The 16804-nt window shown below is 36.6% G+C and overlaps 1 protein-coding gene across 1 annotated transcript in view; it reads right to left on the reverse strand.

Moving 5' to 3' along the window:
* Positions 1 to 16804, reverse strand: part of MALRD1 (MAM and LDL receptor class A domain containing 1) — a 579678-nt gene that overhangs the window by 352937 nt on the left and 209937 nt on the right. The window contains exon 22 of the mRNA XM_029239293.1: positions 2087 to 2243. Within this exon, the coding sequence (XP_029095126.1) occupies positions 2087 to 2243 (157 nt within the window). The remainder of the gene's footprint in view (positions 1 to 2086; positions 2244 to 16804) is intronic.

Genomic DNA, 16804 nt, shown 5'->3' on the forward strand with positions numbered 1-16804 from the left:
CTGATCTGCAGTCTATTTCTATTTATTGGGGAAAAATAGAGCAGGTAGCCCAAGTGTAATCTCTTTGCAAATATACTAAACATAGACTTTTTGGAAAACAAATTAATGCTATTTGACAGGGGGAGAGACCTTATCTATGGCTGCTTTTAGCGAGATATCCCTGGTCTAAAACTGCTCATGTAAACAATTCTGAAATCTGGGGATTTATTTTTCAGACATGGCTTCTTGGAAAATGTCACGTAAGCTATGAAACAGAGTATAAACGGAGATGCTTCAAAATTGAGTTGGTTTCTCTGTGTAAATGATGTGTCTATACATATACTTACAAACCTTATCTATTATATAAGACATGTCTAATAGGGGAAGACAGGATCTAGGGGATCTGCATTAAAATTGCAGAACCTCTTTCTGTTTTGTCCGTATAACTTGGTCATCTAAAAGAAACCAGGACCCCCTGGAAAAATAGTTACCTCCAGGGACGGAACAGGATAACAAAAAGATGAGTCTGGAACATCTTCTTGGCCAGAAAGAAAGGAAATGATCAAAGAATAATTGGACTTGTCAAAGAGACATAGAAGTCAGTTTAAAGGGTCTCCTATAACTGAATCTGGGACAATGTTAAGAACCAATAAATAGTAATAGTGTTGACAACAAATTGGATAAAACAGGAATCCATGAGTCCACACTGATATAAATCAATAAATGGAGAATTTTTCTAACAAGAGAAAACCAACCTACAAATGTAGACAGAATAATGGAGTTAGACACAAATAGGCAATCATCATAGTAAAATTAATGTGGCAAAAAATACTAAAGGAAGCAAAAATTAGTGGGTATAATTGAGTTGAGATCAGGATTTTACATATGCTCAAAATATCTCATCACAAAATATTTATTGATAACAAAGGGAACAAAAGTACTGAGACCAATAGACATCATGTACTAACCAATGGGATACAATAAAAATAATACAATATTGGTGATATTACAGGGAAAAACATGCTTAACATTGAACAAATCCAATTTGAAGGACATTTCACAAAATGACTGGATTATAACCTTTAAAAATACCAAGATCATAAAGTTTAAGGGAAATGAAGGGATTACTTCAGTTTTAAAGACACTAGGGACTTCCCTGGTGGTGTGGTGGTTGAGAATCCACCTGCCAATGCAGGGGACACGGGTTCCATCCCTGGTCCGGGAAGATCCCACATGCCACGGAGCAACTAAGCCCATGTGCCACAACTACTGAGCCTGAGCTCTAGAGCCTGCGAGCCACAACTACTGAGCCCACGTGCCACATGACTGAAGCCTGCGTGCCTAGAGCCTGTGCCCCACAACGAGAAGCCACTGCAATGAGAAGCCTGTGCACCATAACCAAGAATAGCCCCCCTGTTTGCCACAACTAGAGAAAGCCCGCATGCAACAACGAAGACCCGACACAGCCAAAAATAAAATAAAAATAAATAAATTTATAAAAAATAAAGACACTAGAAAGAAATAACAATGGAGTGTGATAAGTAATTCTGTATTCAACTCAATTTTTCCTATAAAAGATGTTATTGGGACAATGGGCAAAAAACCAGAATCTCTGAGCGAAAGGTAGAATGCTGTTGTCTGTGAGATTCTTGCAACCTTTTGTGAGTATGAAACAATTTAATTTCTTTTTTTACAAAAAAACAATTTGAAAGAGAATATTGGAGAGTGTAGCACCACTATATCAAAGACAGCAAGAAGGCACATCCGAATATCACCAAAATGTATATATTCATTTGATTGTGTTATTCTCAGAATATTGATACTGAAACCTATATGACATATTTCAAGGGTAAAACAGTATTACACAGAAGCTGCAACCTCAGAATAAAGACCATAATCATAAATAGAATAGTTTAAAGAAATCCTATTAGCCATTCAGGTCCAATTCTACTAAAGCTTTTTTTCAATCATACTGTTTTCAAGCCAGTGAAGTGTTGATAACTGTCCATTTTCATTTATTAGCAGATTACATATTTTAATAACACTAAATTATACAATATGAATTTTTGCAGAAGAAATTCAGAAAATGCAATTGCCTAAGCAGTACCTGGAGAGAACCAACTGTGGCACCATTCATATGAGTCCAGAACACCAGGGTACATTTTGGTCCCGTGCGTGAAATAACAGGAGTGAGGATGTCAGCCATGTCACCAAACTTTCCATTTGAGCTATCAGCATACAGGTACCAGCCATCTGCGGTATTTCTGGGGAAAGAATATGCATTTATCAGGTAAAAAAAGAAAATCATAAAATACAGTTTGTCATTAACCATATTTTATTGTTCTAAAATTTCTCCTAAAAGTATAACAATGTTTTTGAACAATGGTGATACATAAATAATTCTACTATTTTGATTGTGAATCCATGTGTCCATTGGTACAATGTACAAAAATTATGGTAAAGGTTGAAATCATTAGGTCTAATATGTAATAACTTGGTTGATTTTTTTATAATAATACTGCTGATACTCTGATCAGTTTTGTAGAGTTTTTTTATGTGGGTAAAATGAGACATTGAAGCATTGAATACATTAGAAGAGGCATAAAAAGAACAAAAATATAAATAATTAAAGTATGAAAGAGAGAAAGGAAGCTGTCTTGGAGTTCTACTCACTGGTCTAAAAGGCTTTCAGGTTCAAATTTATTTTATCTATTAATTTAGGTAAGTTTTACTTAAACATATTTTAATAAGCAGGCAGATAACCTTTTAATGTTGTTTTAAGTAAAGAAGGGTATTTATTAGTTCACATAACTGAAAAGTACAGGGGATACACTAGCTTCAGGCACAGTTGGATCCAGGGGCACAAACACTGTTATCAGGACTCAAGTCTCTCCATCATCTGGCTTAAGTGGGTAGATAATTTTTAATGTGTCTTTTTTTTCCCCTAGTTCCAAACCAGAGAGGGAAAATAATGATGGAAACACTTAAATATCAATGTAATCTTGCCATAAGGGATAGAGTTTATGCCCCCACTTTAATTACCAATTCAAAAAAGAGATAATAAAACATTAAAGACATGCTATTTTTGAAATATTAAATAAGGAAGTGATTCCTCAAAATTCGGATATTCTGGCACTCTTTAATTTCTTTGATTAATTATATTTCACACCACTTTTTCACCACATGTGATACTAGTACCATGGAGTTTAAACTTCCTACTTATTAAAACCATTTTGAAAGTTTTATCTTTTTTTTTTGAGGAAAGACATGAATCATTAATAGAAAATAGATGGAGAGAAAGAGAGAGGTATTCATTCAGTCACCACGTATTTACTGAGTCAGTCTTTCCAGTGTTACTTGTCCAAGGCACTGGGAATGTGCTGTGGGCAAAAGACATGGCAGGGCTGGCCTCTGACCTCAGCACTTACTAGACGGGCAACATTAGGCAGGTTATTCAACCTCTCTGAACCTATTGGTTTCTTCATTTATAAAACAGGATAGCTCCATGTTACTACTAGGAGTTAGAAATAAAATAAGTGGACTTTCTATCCCAGTACTCGCCCATCTTACATATTTAATAAATGGTAGTTGTGATTTGTGGTTATGTTTATGTCATTAGTTGCTGCTAATAAAGAATTTAGTGCCCTGTGAACTACACAGCGTATGAATTAAGACTGCTTTTAAGAGCTAGGATTATTATATTAATTTGTCTGAATTGTGTGTCAATGAATAAAAAGTTCCAGCTTTGTTCCTTGTGTGTGTTTAATATCCCAGGACCCCATAGATGCTGAGAACAAAGATGAATACATGAATTCTTCATTGGTTCACAGATTCACTGTGATCCAGCACAATTTTAGTAGATATATTTTCCCCCAAATTGACAAACTGATTCTAAGCTTAATATGGAAATCCAAAGGACTAAGAATAGCCAATTTTATCACAAAGGAGAACAAAGTTAGACAATTTACTCTATCAGATACTGATTCATTATAATGGTAGAATAATCAAGACAGGGTGGTATTGAAGTAAAGATGGAAAAATGGGCCAGAGAAATGGATAAAAGAGTCCTGAAAATTCTACATATATTTATACATCTGATTTATGAAAAGCTTAGCTCTTCAGAGCAGTGAAGGAAAGGACAATCTTTTCAATGTGGATTGAATAAATTAGGTGGCCTTGTGGGGAAAAAACAAACCTTGACCCCTATTTCACAGCATTCAAAAATAATAAACTGCAGGTAGAACGTACCTGAAATGTGAAAGGTAAAACAACAAAGCTTGCCTAAGATACATAACAATATCTTCATGATATGAGACTGAGAATTAATTTTTAATAATATATAAGGATTACTATCCATAACGGGAAATACAAAAAATAGGACTGTATTCAAATTAAGGATTTCAGTTTCTCAGAGATACCAATATGATGATCAAGGCCAATCAGTGAATGGGAGAAAACATTTGCATCCCATTTAACGAATGTTACACTTACTATCTACTATACGTCATGCACTATGCCAGACGTTCAACAATGCCTGTGTGTTTGTAGTGTGTGTATGTCTTTATACATACATATTATATAACTACATACATACAAGGAAGAACAGAATGAAATGTCCCCAAATGCTAATATGTTTTTATCTTTGTTTGGGGGCCACGGCTATTTTCTTTCCTACACAGTGCCTGGTTCACAGTAGACTCTCCAAAAGTACTTGATAAACAAAATACACAAGGTAGTTTAAAATCAGTACAGCACATGTGGAAATAAATAGACCAATGGAGTGACAGAACTGTAGAGTCAGATAAAATTACACAGGTAAAGTTGATAATAATATATTCCAGGCTGGGGGAGAAAAAAAAAATACAAAGACAGAACAATGTTAGAGACCATGGAAGAATTAAGTGACTAAAAGTCACAATTCTAGTAATGATAAAAGCATCTACTCAATGGTTCTTCAACTGGAGGTCCCTGTACTAATTTCCCAGAAACTACACGATGAAAAATGCTAATGTTTAATTTCCCCAACACAGTGTAACTTGAGAAAATTCAGTCACAATAATAAATTTAAAATAAATTATTGAAACAATTCTTTATAATTATATATCCTTGAAATATATATATTTCAACTGCAAGGAAAACGAAAAAAGGGAGACATGCCAGGAGATCAATTTGAAAAATGCAAATAACAAAACTGCATTTGTGTTTTTACACTGCCCCACAAACACCGTACTAGTGTAAAAGTATATCATTCGGTCGCCAGTCTTTTATGCATTAATTGGGGGCACATGATGTATGCATGATTCCTAATGGAAAAATGAAGAATTATACGAACACTTGCCTATGTCTGAGATGAGATTATCTGAACATGTACCTGCAAAGGAAATCAACTGCCCTCCTGGGATGAACACAGCAGTAATGATCACACCTAACAGTGCTGTCACTCATAAAGTATCAGCATCTCTCTCCCAGCCTTCAAATTGTCACTTCTCAAACAGGGCTGGAAGGAGGATGTTTTATAGAAATATACCTTTCCTAACAAAACACATCATAAACCACACAGTAGTAAAGGTTTAAAGAAAGCAGTGCTTTACACTCAGGTGTTGCGAAAATAAAGATCCCAGGCGATGATGTATAAGTCATTAAAAAGTCATTTATTAAAAGAGATCTGATTTATAGTCCAAGCTGTTTTAAAGAACGTTGCCTAAGCCTCATAGGATAATCAGTTTCTAAAGTCTTAATATTATACAAATTAAGCAATTTAAAAATTGACATTTTTCCCCCTTATTTGAGAATCTCCTGGGTATTCACCCTAATTACATTAATAAGAAAAAATACCCTTGCATGGACAAATAAAAATATTCTTGAGTTAGGTCAATTGACCTTTAATACTTGTACAGTATAAGGGACATATTCTTCAGGCTTATCCTTTGGGTTGAGATATAGCCTGTGATTGATTATGATGATGTAGGCTGTTATAACATACCTGATGGGATATGAGCTGCTGAAAGTTGTCATGAACTTGATTACTTTCATGAGAAACAGAAAATACAAACTGTTCAACAGTACAATCCTCCTAGGGGTTTCCACAGTATTACCCTCGTGTCTGTGGTGCACCAACCTTGCTATGTGCAACTGCTCCCCGCCCCTCCCACCAACTCCACGGTCTGACCCACCAACTGCTGGAGCTTCTTAAATAAGACGGAACACTCAGAGTTCTTATGTGGGATTTTTAGAATATAAATTAAGGAAAAAGGAACATTCCTTCTTGAATGTCAAGGCATGCTTCCCCTCCATCCACCCACCCCACCAATCAAGGTTTGAAACGGCTCTGCCGGACTCCAAAATTCCACACACACCCTCTAGACTCTGCTGGAGTATTGCAGAAGAGACAAACAAACAAAAAAGTTTCTATTTGACCTTATTGGTCCTTTATAATACACATCTGATCCTACCATCCTGCTAGAAATCTTCAACACACCTTTACTGACTCAAAGTGAGATCCTTGAACTAAACTGTATGTTCCTGGATTGCAAGTAAATAAGAAGCCTCAGTAAAATACACATCAATTCATTACACACACTGTCAGATCCGCTGACACTTTTTTTCATAGTGAGACTTTCTTGATAATTGAAGCAGTGAATTAATTTGCATTCTGGTGCAAGCTCTTTTATATCGTTATGTATTCGTAACTAACAGTCCACAGGAGGTGGGAGATAGATGGGCCCCCGGGCCAGACAGCTGGTGCTTGTCAAGTGGAGTAAAATTGAAGCTTTGTTCTCACCCAGGAACTCCAAGGACAAAGCTAGTGGCAGAAGCTGAGCTCCGCTGAAGTAAAGAGATAAGGTGCCCACTCCTGAGGTCAAGGAAGACTTCCCTCTTCACAGGTACAGGAAGGTTTCTTGGGGGTCAAAAAGGGAGGGGGGCACCACCCCATAATATGTGTGTACATGCACCCACAGGCCTCTGTGGTGGGATCAATCTTAGCAAAAAGTTGAGCACGCATGTTGGGGACGGTCCTGGAAACATTCAGGTGTGAAAAAAACAAGAGAAAATTGGCCAAAGGTAAACAAAGACCTGGAAGGACTGTCCCGTGTAAGTGAATTAAATCACGTCTTTACGGCACTCCTCATTCAGGATGCCCCCAGTCCCCTCCAGGTGTGTATCCCTGCTTTGCTTCTGACTTACTGTTCTCCTTCTTAGAGAGGACACCATACCCTTTCTCTCTGGATGTGTATTTCTGCCTTGCTGCTGTCTTAAATAAACAAACTTTGTCTGTGTGCTCTCCCACATGTTATGCTGTGTCTCCAATAATAAACTTTGTACCTGTTTTTACAGTTTTTGCCTCCTTAAAACATTCTTGCTTTCAAATGGGGGAAAGAGCTAGGGCCACTTTGCTTCTAGCCCCTAGCCCCTGGTGGTCTAGTGGCTAGGATTCCTGGTTTTCATCCAGGCTACCCAGGTTCAATTCCTGGGCAGGAAACTAAGATCTCCCTTCAGGACCACTCACTGCTGTCTTCTCCGAGATCACCCAGAGTGGTCTTTCATACTGAATTGGTATATAACCGGGATAAGAGAATATTTTTCTGTAAAGGCCATACGGTAAATATTTTAGCCTTTGTGGGCCATACGGTCTTTGTTACAATTATCAGCTCTTTGTGGCATAAAAGCATCTATGGACTGCTTAAATGAATGATTATAGCCATGTTCCCAATACAACTATATTAACAAAAACAGGCATCAGACCAGAATTGGCCCACAGGCCATAATTTGTTCACCACCATTCTATGGATAAAACTCTCAATTCATCAGGATCTGAGAAATAACTTTCTATACTAATATCCAGCTTCATCTTTCATATATTACTTTACTCAGACACCGAGATCTATACCCATCATATGGGTTCATGCAGTTACTTGGATACATCATGTACTTTATTTTCTCTGTCTCCCTTACACTGGTCTTTCTCCTGAGCACACATATAACCTCTACACTTGGTCTTTCCCCTATACTACTTGGATTTACCTTCCACAACATATCTCAAGTACACTCTCATTTCCAAGCCTTCTTAAATTCCTACACTCAAAATCCCCTGATTCAAAATCACCCCTCACTTAAGAATTCCATATCATTTTATACATAACTTTTTATTCTTATTTTATTTTATTATTATTATTTTTTTGCGGTACGAGGGCCTCTCATTGTTGTGGCCTCTCCCGTTGCGGAGCACAGGCTCCGGATACGTAGGCTCAGCGGCCATGGCTCACGGGCCCAGCCGCTCCGCGGCATGTGGAATCCTCCCAGACCGGGGCACGAACCCACGTCCCCTGCATCAGAAGGCGGACTCTCAACCACTGCGCCACCAGGGAAGCCCTATACATAACTTTTTAGATGCATTTTTCATATTAGATTTTAATTCATTGAATATGAAGTTATATGCCCCACTAGATCATAAATATACCAAGACACATATTTTAACTTATTTATTAAAGTATCTAGAATACCTTATAAAATGGCTTAAACTCAATTGGTGCTTAATAAATATTTCCTGAATATGTTGCTAAATAAGCAGGAGATATTTCTTGCTTTTCTATAACAAAATTCTCCTTTACACATACAATTTGCATCTCAATTTTGAAAAAGGATTTACAATTTTAGCAGCTTTTGGATTTGTCTTTCCTAGTCTTATGAAACCAAAAATGAAGAAAAAGCATTTGTTGAAATTTTATACAACCACCTGTTTCACCAATTCAAATTCAATAACAAAGGTATTACAGTCAACTACTTTAATTAGGAGCACCCATGGTTCTTGTTTCAATATTGTACGACATTCGCTGGAGAACAGCTCTTTGTGAGGCAAGAAGAAACACATTTTAAAAAAAAACCAACTGATAAATTTAAAACTCTAAGAAGTTACACAATGTAGCTATATTTATTTATGATCTAATTCTAAAACAGGAATTCAGAAGGCTCACTAAAATATGTATATTCTCTGTTAAATAGATTTCAGGTCAAAGAAACACTAGCTTCTACAATGTATAAAATATGGGAATTTTTAGAATCAGTCTTTAAATTAGTACGTCTTTAAATTAGGGAGTATTAAATAATAGTTTATTATTTGATACTCGCAACAAACCTAAGAAGGTAGGATTATACATTACTATTTCATACATGAGATATCTAAAATTAAACAATTTGCCAATGGTAATTCCCTTGGTAAATATTGAAGTCAGGACTGGAGTTAGATTCATCTCCCCATATTTTATACTCTAAACTAGTTCTCCTCTAAGGATGGTGTCTGGACCAGCAGCATCAGCATCACCTGGAAACTTATTTAAAGTGCCAATTCTTGGGCCCTATCTCAGACCTACTGAATCAGGGACTCTGGAGTAGGGCTCAGCAATCTGTTTAAAAATTGTTTCAGGGGCTTTCCTGGTGGCGCAGTGGTTGAGAGTCCGCCTGCCGATGCAGGGGACACGGGTTCGTGCCCCGGTCCGGGAAGATCCCACATGCCGCGGAGTGGCTGGGCCTGTGAGCCATGGCCGCTGAGCCTGCGCCTCCGGAGCCTGTGCTCCGCAACGGGAGAGGCCACAACAGTGAGAGGTCTGCATACCCCCCCCCCAAAAAAAATTGTTTCAGCTTATTCTGCTGCACGCTAAATTTTGAGACCCACTGCTCAAAACCACTGACACTAACAGTTAAGAGTATTTACAATTCCAAGTTGTTAAATCAAGACGCTAATCCAAAAGGAATATAAAAACAGCTATTCAAGCTTTATTATCCTTCCTAAAATAAACACTGTGGGGAAAATAACTATAAGATTAAAGAATTTTTTGACATTTGTTATCACAATACCTCGTTTTCCATTACGTAGTGTGTAGAAAACAGCTCCTATGTTCTAATAGTAGAAGGAGAAGAAGAAGAAGAGGAGGAGGAAGGAAGGAGAAATGAGGAAGAAGAAAGAGAGGAAGAGAGGAGAAGGAGAAGAAGGGGAAGGAGAACAAGGAGAAGAAGAATTAGGAGAAGGAGGAGAAGGAGACGGAGAAGGAGAAGGAGAAAAAGAAGAAGAAGAAGAAGAAGAAGAGGAGGAGGAAGAGGAAGAGGAAGAGGAAGAAGAGGAAGAAGAAGAAGAAAGAGGAGGAGGAGGAGGGGGAGGAGGGGGAGGAGGAGAAAATGGTTGGGAGAATTATGGGTTGAAATTCTTAGTCGAGTGTATTTGAGAAACACAGAGCACAACTCAAGGGTTCCATTTAAACACACACACACACACACACACACACACACACACAGTTTGATGTAAATAGTCCTTCAGGAGTTCTGTAGACAAGAACTGTAGCCATTATATTCTTTTTTTTTTTTTTAAATTCATGCATCCCTAATGTATTTGAACAACACCAAAAACAGTCTGGCACATGGTAAGTACTCAATAAGTATTTGTCAGCTGAGTAAATAAAAAATACTAATGACTTGTGTTTGAGAATCACTAAATACCTTTTAATAAAATTTTTTGACCTAGCTTTCGAAACAAGTTAGAATAATTGAAATTTTTGAGAATTTTTAAACAATTTTAAAATTAAAAAACGCATCATAGTTATAAGAAATGACTCATATTTATGCAAGAATTTACTCACATGTAATTGTGAATGAAAACTCTATTTGCTCCAGACAAAAGAGACTTCAAAGTTAAGAAAGTTATCAGGGATAAAGAAGGTATTACATAATGACAAAAAGTTCAATAGTTCAAGAAGACATAACAATCCTCAACATATCTGAGCCTAACAACAGAGTGTCAAAGTGAGGCAAAAACTAATAAAACTGCAAACAGAAATAAATGAATCCACTATCGTTGTTAGAGACTTCAAGACCCCTTTATCAAAGATGAACACAAACAGCAGGCAAAAGAACAGTAAGATACGCATTTGCAAAATAATGAAGTTGGACCTTTACCTTATATCATACACAAATATTAACTCAGACTAAATCACAACCCTAAACATAAGAGCTATAAAACTCTCAGAGCAAAGCCTAGGGGAAAAGCCTCATGACATTGAATTTGGCAGCTATTTCTTGGATATGACCCCAAAAGCAAAGGCAACAAAAGAAAAAATAGATAAATTGAACTACATCGAAATTAAAGATTTTGTGCATCAATGAACACTATCAACAGAGTGAAAAGTCAACACACAGAATCTGAGAAAATATTTGCAAATCATAGTCTGATAAGAGATTAATATCCAGAATATAGAAGAACTCCTACAACTCAACAACAAAAAAGCAAAAAACCCAATTCAAAGTGAGCAAAAGAATTTAACAGATATGCAAATTACCAATAAGCACATAGAAAGACGGTCAATGTCACTAGCATTAGGGAGATGCAAATCAAAACCGCAATGTGATATGACTTCACACCCATTATCTTGGCTATCGTAAAACAAAACAAAAAAATGTTGTCAAGAACGTGGAGAAAGAAATGCTTGTTATGTATGTAAAATTTTATGTTACATATATTTTATCATAATAAAAAAATTTTAAAAGATTTATTTTAATAGGAAGCAAATTAAAGATCTTATCACCTTTCAGGAGAGAAAAAGCATTAGCTCTATTCAAATCCAATATTTAATATCTTCCAATACTTTGCTTTATTCCTCTTACCATAATTATATAAAGAAAACATGAAGACTTTTTATCTTAAGTATCATATATATAAGTATGCCCTCAAATCTCTAATTTACCCAGTGGATATTACCAGTATTATCATTTTCTATAGGTTCCATGTCATGAAAAAGATTGAGAAGCCCAGCTATATTCCAGCTTCCTTTCTTATCTATTGGCTAGTTAATTTAGTTGTAGGAATATAGGAATTGAAAGTCAAAGGAGAAATGAGAGTAAGCAGACGTATAGCACTCTGTCTCAAAAAAGTAATATCTGTAATGGAGAGATAACAACTGCTTGGAAAATCTTCCTTTGAAAAGCAGTTTGGCTTATTCCATAATCTAAAATCAGTATAAGCCTGCTAACGTCAAGGGGATAAAATCTATGTACAAGCAGTCTACGTTAACAGGTAATAGGCTTGTCAGATGTAAATGAAAATCACAAGTATGCAAATGAGTCAGGATTTCCAGTCATATTCTGACTCCTTCAACATTACCAGGGTCTGAAAAACAGTGAGCTGTCCTACGCTCACAATTTAAATGATTTCTGTATTTGAATACTTTTCAAGATGATTAAAGCTATGATGCCTTGAGATTAAACACTTCTCCCTTTGCACCATTGTTTTCTAAAACGCCACACTGTACTACAGATTAAGTTAGTAAGAAAGCATGAGTAAGAAGCAGCTATGATGTCTGAAACTACCTGCTCTCCTGTGTTACACATAGAAAGCTGACCCTCAGATTTGTGCATCTGTAGAGAGAGCAGATGATTTGGTTCTGGTTCTTAACCTCCTCACAATCGCATTTATCAAAGGGGATTCATGTTGCGCCATTTCTTCTCTGTGAGCCGCCCCCAGAGTTCAACATCAGTATTTTAACACTGGTATACTTTGTTAAGGATGGTCATGAACTATCATTCTTTGACCTTTACATTATTCTACAGCATTGCTCATCAGCAACAGCTGTTATCAGTTATTTGCAGCATCACTGGTCTGTGATGGAAACGGCAATCTGAATTCTGAATATACAAAAGATGGAGATCATGTTAGAAGCATCTGAAAAAGTAAACAAACACTACCACAGTGTTCTGTGGCTGATTCTGTTTTTCTAATAACGTGAATACAGACTATCGCAACTGGAATCTATACTAAGGCAATGCTAGTAATGAAACAGAAATGGTACAAGCTATGACAGTTAAGTGCTGTTAAGAGGGAAATCTTTTTTGAATGGAACATGAATAGTGAATGGGTCTAGTCCAGGATAATTCTGGAGCAGATTTTTCCACTCTATAAAAAGCCTCTCATGTCCTTTCATTTTACACCGGACTTTGAAATAACACCAATTCTATTGATTAGAACTACTGGGTGTCCATATTTATGTTTCAGAAATTTTGTTGATAAAAACTGAATTACTGAATTTAATATTTAAATTTAAAAATAATTTAATAGTAAATAAAATAAAAATCATTTAATTTTTAAAACCTACGTTTTCTAATTAACTCACTAAAAGCTTTCCCAGAATACTATTTTGAGTTCATGACATCCTAACCAACAGTATAACTGTGTTTGGTTAGAAAACTTTGTATTTAACTTAAAAGAGACTGAAAACTAATCCCTGGCAGGAAATTTAAAGAGAATATGAGAAAATTTTATTTTAAACTTAGTGATTTCCCCAAAGAAATTCTAGGTCAAGATATTTTTCTGTATCTTTCTTCTCTTTTACAAGAAACTGCATACATCCCATGTAAAATACATCCAAAGTTAATAAAAGTAATATATCCATGCATATGAGTTAAAAACATAACAGATCAGGAAATAATCCATAAAAGCAGTATAATTCTATCTATAGCAGCTTAGAAAAGAGAACTAATTTTATCCTCAAAATTTTATTATTGCCACCAATCTCCTCTGGCTTTGCTTTCAGCTTCGCTTTATCTTTTAAGGACTCCTACATTGGTCCAAATATTAAATGTTTCAACTGTGTTGTCTTATCTTTTCATCACTCCTCTTTTCTCACAGTCACTTGGTATGAGACCAGCACTATGGTAGGTGTTATAAAACAGTCAAATTGTCAGCACCCTTTTCCTTGAGATACTTACAGTATCATGAAGGAGTTAGACAAGTAAATTAACATTGGTGGTATTCTGGGACACGTGCTGTACTACAGCTAATGCCCAAAGGAGAACTATTTGGATTTGACTGGAGAGAGGGATCAGTGAAAGTTTCCCAGAAAACCTGACTTTCAACTAAGATTGAAAAGATGGTTAGGAGATTGTCGAATGAAAGTACCATGGCATGACAGAGAGTCACATTTAGAGAATAAATAGATTTGCTGGATGAACGGGAGAGTGGGCTGTTGATGATGAGACCAAAATAAGGAGCCTGAGTCAGACAAGAAAACATCTTAATGATGGATGTATTAACTAACCTTACTCTGGTAATCATTTTGCAATATGTATACATATGTAGAATCATTACATTGTACAACCTAAGCTTACACAATGTTATATGTCAGTTTTATCTCAATAAAGTTGGAAATGACAAAAAAATTACAATACCAAGCTAAGGCGATGAAGAACATCGACTTGGATATTTGCTAAAGAACTCAAAAACAAAATCAGGTATCTTTTTCTGTTCCCACAGAAAGTGCAACCTTGGGTTGGACTTCTGCCAACCCTGGCTTCCAAGTTAAAAACTAACAGTGCTCGTTAGCAGCTCTTTGTTTTTTGCCTTACATTTCCAATTAATCCAGCTGTACTGTATTCATGTGATACATGTATTATATCAAATTATATAGCCATTCCTCTTTTTTGTCCTTCCTAATTTCACTCCTTACTCATCACTTAGAGTATTTCAACAATGGAATAGCTACCAAGCACAAAGTGACATGCTACTCCAGTCAGTCACTGTTACCAATAACTTTAGAAAAGCAAATCCAAGCACACCTTTCCCTTCATTAACTGTCTGTTTTATCACTCTACTATTGCAGAATAGCCCCAACTCTGAAGACTGCTATAGAATGAATCACCCAGGTTCCATTAGCTTCTAACTTCCAATTAGAATTGGCTGGTGTAAGACACCGGCAGAAGACTGTAGGGTGGAGGGAAAGAGCATTCAGGGTATTTATTCCCACAACCCCATCCCCTTCCCTCTCTGCCTCATCATGGTTGTGGCAGGGAGACACAAAGTGAAGAGGAGGTGGGCAGCCTACCTGAAAAAGAATTCAGAGTAATGATAGTAAAGATGATCCAAGATCTCGAAAACTGAATGGAGGCTCAGACCGAGAGGATACAAAAAATGTTTAATAAAGAGATAAAAGCTTTAAATAACAGAGATGAACAATACAATAACTGAAAAGAAAAATACACTAGAAGGAATCAATAGCAGAATAAATGAGTCAGAAGAAAGAATAAGTGAGCTGGAAGACAGACGGTAGAAATCACTGCTGCAGAACAGAATAAAGAAAGGAAAATGTAAAGAAATGAGGACATGAGCTGCTTGTAAATTTTGAAGATTAATCCCTTGTCAGTTGCTTCATCTGCAAATATTTTCTCCCATTCTGAGGACTGTCTTTTGGTCTTGTTTATGGTTTCCTTTGCTGTGCAAAAGCTTTTAAGTTTCATTAGGTCCCATTTGTTTATTTTTGTTTTTATTTCCATTTCTCTAGGAGGTGGGTCAAAAAGGATCTTGCTGTGATTTATGTCACAGAGTGTTCTGCCTATGTTTTCCTCTAAGAATTTGATAGTTTCTGGCCTTACATTTAGGTCTTTAATCCATTTTGAGCTTATTTTTGTGTATGGTGTTAGGGAGTGTTCTAATCTCATACTCTTACATGTAGCTGTCCAGTTTTCCCAGCACTACTTATTGAAGAGGCTGCCCTTTCTCCACTGTACATTCCTGCTTCCTTTATCAAAGAAAAGGTGACCATATGTGCATGGGTTTACCTCTGGGCTTTCTATCCTGTTCCATTGATCTATATTTCTGTTTTTGTGCCAGTACCATACTGTCTCGATTACTGTAGCTCATGCAGCTCAATAACAAAAAAACAAAAAACCCAATCCAAAAATGGGCAGAAGACCTAAACAGACATTTCGCCAAAGAAGATATACAGATTGCCAACACACACATGAAAGAATGCTCAACATCATTAATCATTAGAGAAATGCAAATCAAAACTACAATGAGGTATCATCTCACACCAGTCAGAATGGCCATCATCAAAAAACCTAGAAACAATAAATGCTGGAGAGGGTGTGGAGAAAAGGGAACACTTTTGCACTGCTGGTGGGAATGTGAATTGGTACAGCCACCATGGAGAACAGTATGGAGGTTCCTTAAAAAACTACAAATAGAACTACCATATGACCCAGCAATTTTCCACTACTGGGCATATACCCTGAGAAAACCATAATTCAAAAAGAGTCATGTCCCAAAATGTTCATTGCAGCTCTATTTACAATAGCCAGGAGATGGAAGCAACCTAAGTGTCCATCATTGGATGAATGGATAAAGAAGATGTGGCACATATATACGATGGAATATTACTCAGCCATAAAAAGAAACGAAATTGAGTTATTTGTAGTGAGGTGGATGGACCTAGAGTCTGTCATACAGAGTGAAGTAAGTCAGAAAGAGAAAGACAAATACTGTATTCTAACACATATATATGGAATCTAAGAAAAAAAAATTTTCCTGAAGAACCTAGGGGTAAGACGGGAATAAAGACACAGACCTACTAGAGAATGGACTTGAGGATATGGGGAGGGGGAAGGGTAAGCTGTGACAAAGTGAGAGAGTGGCATGGTCACATATACACTACCAAACGTAAAATAGATACCTAGTGGGAAGCAGCCGCATAGCACAGGGAGATCAGCTCGGTGCTTTGTGGCCACCTAGAGGGGTGGAATAGGAAGGGTGGGAGGGAGGGAGACGCAAGAGGGAAGAGATATGGGGATATATGTATATGTCTAACTGATTCACTTTGTTATAAAGCAGAAACTAACACACCATTGTAAAGCAATTATACTCCAATAAAGATGTAAAAAAAAAGAAAAAAGAAATGAGAAGAGTCTAAGAAACCTCTGGAACAACATTAAACTCACTGACATTCACATTATAGAGGTCCCAGAAGGATGAGAGAAAACGGGTCTGAGAAAATATTTGAAGAGATAAGAAACT

The sequence above is a fragment of the Monodon monoceros genome, unplaced genomic scaffold, assembly GCF_005190385.1.
Source record: "Monodon monoceros isolate NGI ecotype Baffin Bay Population unplaced genomic scaffold, NGI_Narwhal_1 Super_Scaffold_21, whole genome shotgun sequence".
Lineage (NCBI taxonomy): Eukaryota > Metazoa > Chordata > Mammalia > Artiodactyla > Monodontidae > Monodon > Monodon monoceros.